The following is a 6,000-nucleotide window of genomic DNA, read 5'->3' on the forward strand; positions in this document are numbered from 1 at the left end:
GTTTTAATTGGTTTCATAAATTTAGCGTTTTCTTCACGATGGATGATGATTACGGCAGTGTTTCACGGGCTATGCGTAATCGTTCAGTGGAATTATATTTACTTCCTGATGATTGTGCTTGGTTCAAAGTAGCACAAGATCTGGTGGTATGTGCTTATTATCTCTGTTACCACACATCTTAGAAGATTCGATTTGTTTGTTTTTCCTTGGAAATTTCTTTATTCTTTATCACAATAGTTATGCTGTATTTCTTAGTACATTCTTCGCATTTCCTTTGTAAACTTTATTTCAAGAATATGATCACAACAAATACGGAAAACCAAGATATTCTACGAATTACGCCAACAGTATTGCAAGCATGTGAGCAGCTTTCATGCTGGGAGTTGTTAAAATTAAAGATACTGCTGAAGGAGAGGAATGTGAATTTGGAAAATGCAATAAAGGTCAGCTTTCATGTTGATATTTTGTTGGAAATATGGACAATAGTTTTGGTAATTTCCACCATGTGCTAAGTTTTTTTTTTTTTTGGATCAGAAAACAGCATTAAATAGATGCACAGAATGTCTTGCGATTGGTAATATTGATATGATAATACAATAGAAGGATTACCAACTTAAAATTATGTTGCAAATGAAACAGTTAAATTTCAAATTTCAGCATTTCAAAATAAGCATAAGTGAGGATGCCATGGAAACTGATGAGAACAAGGAAGAAACCTTCATAGTTTATCCTACAATAGATGTCAATCTTGATATCACATATAGCAAATGGAAAATTCTGGTTTGGTCGCATGTAAGTCAGCATGATTGGATACTTGGTGTTCTGTGGGCTGCATTTTGCATTTCGTTCAAACAGCTGGAAGTTGAGGAAATAGTCGAGCAATTTAAATACACAGGTAACTTCTTTAAAATAATATATTTCATTAAATAAGCAGCTATCAAAGGGATACAGGTAAGTGGAGTTATATATATATATATATATATTTCCATATGCATTATACATTATTTCTATGTCTTACATTAGTAAATTTATTAACTAATTTACTGACAATATTTTTTAGACAAGAAAATACGAAATAAAGTCATTGAAGCCATTCAAAACCTGAAACAAAATAAGAAATTAGATTATGACGAACGCTTTGATGGTCCTCCAACTCTGCGCATTACGAAATCTCCAGACACATACGTGGACAATGACAGGTATCATATTACCTACCGATTGATGCAAGTCAGTGGACAGGACAAAAAACTAATATCGGAACAAAACAAGATTTGTTATGGGTTTTTCCGCTCGAATTTTCCTCATTCACACGTTTTGTATTTTTATCTATATAAGTTTAACATCCCTTAATTTTGTCTCATGTACTAAATGATTGACAATCAAAAATGTAAAATGAAAATGAAACTAAAACAGCACCCTTATGATCGACAGTTTAAACTGCTAATTCTTCTATTGATTATGAATTATGAGTTAAATTCATACTTCATCCTTTTATCTTCGCAATATTTTGAAATTTATTTCCATAAGAAAATATATCAACAAGCAATTTTCAGATTCATCATCGGAATGTGCGCTTTGTGGACAAAGTTTAGTCTGGATAAGATTTCAACTGAGAAGGGATCTGCCGTTGACATAGGCAACCTTTTTGTTAGAAGTGAGTTCAAGATTTGGATTCGCTAACTTGGAATATTTCCGAAACTTTTCTGTACTGACTCCAAAACAGCGTGGCAACAACGTGTAGAGCGCAATTAATGCTCTCTTCATTGCTTAGTTTATTTGGTTACCATTGATTAGTTTTGAGATTTTTGAAATTTCTAATCTGGTTTTCCAGTTATGTTTCAACATTTTCTAGTTCTTGCCTCACAGTGAGATAACATCCTTCACAGCGAGATAACAGATCATGAAGAAATGGTAAATTTCGAGGATTATTGAATTTTCAGAAAAGATTCGAAGTGACCAGCTTCTCTCATCTGCAATTTCATATGTGAAGGAATTAATTAATGAATTGTATATGTATATATCGAATTTTTCGCCAGCAGATTCTACGGTCTCAGATGCATGCTCAGTAGCTTTTATTTTGCTTTTTGGATTTCTTTTTTTCTTCCCTATTCACTAACAATTAGTTGAAGATAGGCGAACTTTCATTAAGTTGCATCTCTAATTTTTGGAAGATTAAAGAAAAAGAACAAATCGATAATTTAATTTTTGGATATGTTGTAAAAGCGGTATTTTCTTTGTTGATAGTTATGATTATTTTTTCAATCAATTATGAAGGCAGATATTTGGCTAAGTAAGTGCGTGTAGCTTACTCGAATTGTAAACAAAATTTAGGGGGGGGGGGGTAAATATTAATTGGTATTAATTAGCCAGCAATTAATTATATGATAAATCATGGTGTTATTGTTTTTACCAACAATAAACAAATGAGGATCGTGAATTTTTTTATCCGTCTCGTAAGGTACATTAAATTTTCATTATTGTTGAACTTTAAATGCTTTGTTCTTGGTGCATCTTAATGTTGCATCAAGAACGAAGCATTTAAAGTTCAATACAATAAAAATTTTCAGATTTTGTGGAATATTATGCTTTTCGTGGAAGCATGCCATCAGCGAATGGATTTACGAAGTGGATGTGCGCCACTTCATCTTGCATGGCAGCGTTTGAATGATCCTTCTTATTCTAACATTTGGAAACAGTAAGTTATTGGGAAATTTCAGGTAACATGCACAAAATTTACTTTTGAAAATGTCACAGTTTTAAAACAGTGTAAATCATTCAAACAGCAGTTTTCATTCATCCAGTTTGAAATGAAAAATATATTAATTGTAGTAGTCTGCAAAATAAATTATCTATGTTGACAAAAGTTAAGGGTAATGGTGGTGTATTGTTTAGAGTTGCAGTGTATTAATCGTAGGCTTCGGGTTCGATTTCGGGACTACGTTTGTAGAGTTCAGTAATATAGGCGATGATGGTATATGGGTAATTTGCGTCTGAAACTGTTGATGTACAATTAATAGTTACGCTGAGCCTCCGTTTTGTCATTTTCCAAGAATTGAATAAGCTAATAATTAAAATGCCATGTGAGTAAGTGTCGCGAGATTTCTCTATCAAGTTGAGAAAGGCCATTGCATACATGCATATGTGATAAGGTAACGAATAACTAAAATTAATTCAGGTGGTCCACAGGTTTGTGTCACATTGCAACTGCCATCGATAAAGTATGGATGACTGACAGGAAAGCGTCAGAACGTTATTCTCATTTTCACAACCGTTGTAGCTTTTTTAAACCATTCCGGAGCTATGATAAATGGAAAAAGGTTGTCTTATTTGCATTTATTCATTTATGATTTGGAAGCATGCATATTCCTTTTTTTAGCATAAAAATTTGTCAGATTGTCTTGGTTCTTCTAAAACTACGATAAATAATAGGTTCTTACTTCCTATTTTTCTGGACTAAATTTTTCAAACATCAAAAATTTTGCAAAAAGATTCACTAAACTCTAGTGAAACAGTTTATCCTCTTTTTTACAGTATGAAGACGAGCTGGAAGAACTAACTGTAAGCAGAATTACAGTGAATAATGAAAGCTCTTTAATACAGCAAGATACTACTGAAGTGGGAAAATGTCATGTTGATAAGAATAGTGTTTTAAGCGTAACATTGAAACTAATGACGGACCTTTTCTGTGGTTTTGCTGTTTTGAATAGTCGTAATGGAAAACAGGTAATTGGTTGGTTTTTTGTAAATAGTGTAGCAGTTGAATTAAAACGGAGTAGTTTGGTGGTTACATCATAGATTTGTTGTATAATTTTGATAAAATACAAATATATATAATGCGTGCTACATACTGTGACTCACATATGAAAACATTCTTTATGCAATGCATTGCATGTACTGCTTTATGATGCTGCGGGTGCATCTTATTAACTATTTCTTTTTTATTTTGCAGATGCTGTTGGAGTTATTGTCAATTTCATCGCATTATCCTGTTGAGCTTTGTCGCTTAGCATGGTTAAATCTTGAAGATGAAAAATGGTCACAGATTGCTTATTTTACCCAATATCTTTCCTCGAACTTTGCTGTTCAGGAAATTCCGATTGCATGCAAAGTAAGTTAATAAAATTTGTTTAAATCGAGCCATAGTCTTCTGGTGTGAGGATTATATGATGGATCTTGAACTGTTGAGATCAAAGAACATTCTAAACGATTTTATTTAATGGACAGAAAGATATCCTCATTATTTAATGCTTCGGCTTGTGCTATACGAAGATAAGGAGATAAGTGTCTGATGTTCGGCAAAGAAAGACAGCTGTACAGCTAGTAATTAATACTGCTGTTGTTATGAAAAGGAACTGTTAAATCATGAGAGGTGCATGGATTTCAGTACAATACGAGATTTCATAATTAAATGTTATTCTTTCCAGAATAGTGATCTAGCTTGGGTCACTTTGGGTGCGGAATTATTCTCATCAGTATGGCGTTCGATGGGTTTTCAATTATCTTCGCAGGAGATTACGCTGGCACAACTTGAGGATTTTCCGATTCAGCAAAAACATTTATGTATTCATTTCTGGAAGATTGGTGCTCACTTGAAATCGTTTAAATCGAAATACAGGTTAATTTGGCTTTAACCATATCATCTTAGCTGCAATGATTGTTTTAACAATAAAGTCTCATCGATATAAGATTAAGTGAAGGTTTTACAAAGTTTGACTTTTTGTCTGCTCTAGCATGGAAGGAAAATTGGTTGCGCTAAGGAATATGACTTCCGCCTCACTGCCTGCCTTATTGTGATTAGAGATTGACACTATTGGACAGTAATGGAATGGAATACTCTTTGAGGCATATTTATCATGTATTGTTAAAAGCTCAAAACGGGAGAAGCAGTTCTTGATTTAACTAATTAGTAGTAATTAGAATTACGAAATGAACCAACGGTAAATCATTTTAGAGCAGGTGAAAGTTTTGGCGGTTAAAAGTAATCAGATTCTTCAAGAATATTGCTTAGCAGTTATTGGTGAAATGTGGGATTTTCAATAAGTGTGTTATTTTAGAGAAAGGCTTCTGACTGTGATTGATCATTTCGAATCATTGTTGGATTCACCATCTCTTACTAATTCATCTGCCAATGTTAACTTGTCGAGTTTAATGCAACGACTGGAAATAACCGCTTGTTTATTGTTGCCACTATCGATCCCGGCAAAGAACTGTATTGACCCGGTGTTGAACGATGAAATGAATTTCAGATATTTGATGAATAAGGCAAGCGTCATTCGCGCACTTTTTTTTTGTCAGGAAAAAAGTGAAAATTCCCAGCATTTTATTACTTTTTGTATTTCTTCAATGTTACTTTGACATTCCTAAACTTTCTAAAATTTTCTGGATATTGAAAAAATATTCATTCAATTTTGTTTCTTTTCTTACAGCGACTAATGATTTGAATTCAGAAAAAATTGCTTGAAAATATTATTGGCGTTTTACAATCCTATCAAGGAGTAGTTAGTGGGCAAACAGATTTGGCATTATTTTCAAATTCCAAGCATCCGTTCATCAATGGCCTCTTAAATACGTATAATTCTGTGACGAAGGAATTGGAAAACTATTCGCAAAATACAGTTTCTTTTCGTCCTCGATATACAGATGTAAGTTTTGAAATTAAATCCAAAATCACAAAAGCTGTTTTTGCTTCTTTGAAACAATTTACATACAGAAATCTTTTTTTTTTTTAGTAAATTATTACTTTGCAGTTGCTTAGTACTGCATATTATATTTACTGCCATTTTTCGAAGAATGAAATGCTGGGTTACTTTTGACCCAGAAATTGGTTTTAAAGCATTAGTTAGACTAACTTTTTCTTAATCCACAGTGCCTAGAATTGTACTTTGCTTGGCATAACAATCCATTTCATTCTATATATATATATATATATATATATATATATATATATATATATATATATATATATATATATATATATATATATATATATATATATATATA

General features: G+C 32.5%; 1 protein-coding gene across 1 annotated transcript in view; it reads left to right on the top strand.

Moving 5' to 3' along the window:
* LOAG_18286 (midasin) overlaps positions 1-6,000 on the top strand; it is a gene marked incomplete at its 5' end in the record, with an annotated part of 28,895 nt that overhangs the window by 13,692 nt on the left and 9,203 nt on the right. Inside the window, 13 exons of the mRNA XM_020450947.1 lie at positions 26-146; positions 294-443; positions 658-895; positions 1,061-1,199; positions 1,554-1,654; positions 1,941-2,065; positions 2,568-2,695; positions 3,176-3,317; positions 3,532-3,723; positions 3,950-4,108; positions 4,425-4,615; positions 5,055-5,220; positions 5,448-5,642. Coding sequence (XP_020305318.1) covers positions 26-146; positions 294-443; positions 658-895; positions 1,061-1,199; positions 1,554-1,654; positions 1,941-2,065; positions 2,568-2,695; positions 3,176-3,317; positions 3,532-3,723; positions 3,950-4,108; positions 4,425-4,615; positions 5,055-5,220; positions 5,448-5,642 — 2,047 coding nt within the window. The remainder of the gene's footprint in view (positions 1-25; positions 147-293; positions 444-657; positions 896-1,060; positions 1,200-1,553; positions 1,655-1,940; positions 2,066-2,567; positions 2,696-3,175; positions 3,318-3,531; positions 3,724-3,949; positions 4,109-4,424; positions 4,616-5,054; positions 5,221-5,447; positions 5,643-6,000) is intronic.

The sequence above is a fragment of the Loa loa genome (genome assembly GCF_000183805.2).
Source record: "Loa loa unplaced genomic scaffold supercont3.248, whole genome shotgun sequence".
In the NCBI taxonomy this organism is placed as follows: Eukaryota; Metazoa; Nematoda; class Chromadorea; order Rhabditida; family Onchocercidae; genus Loa; species Loa loa.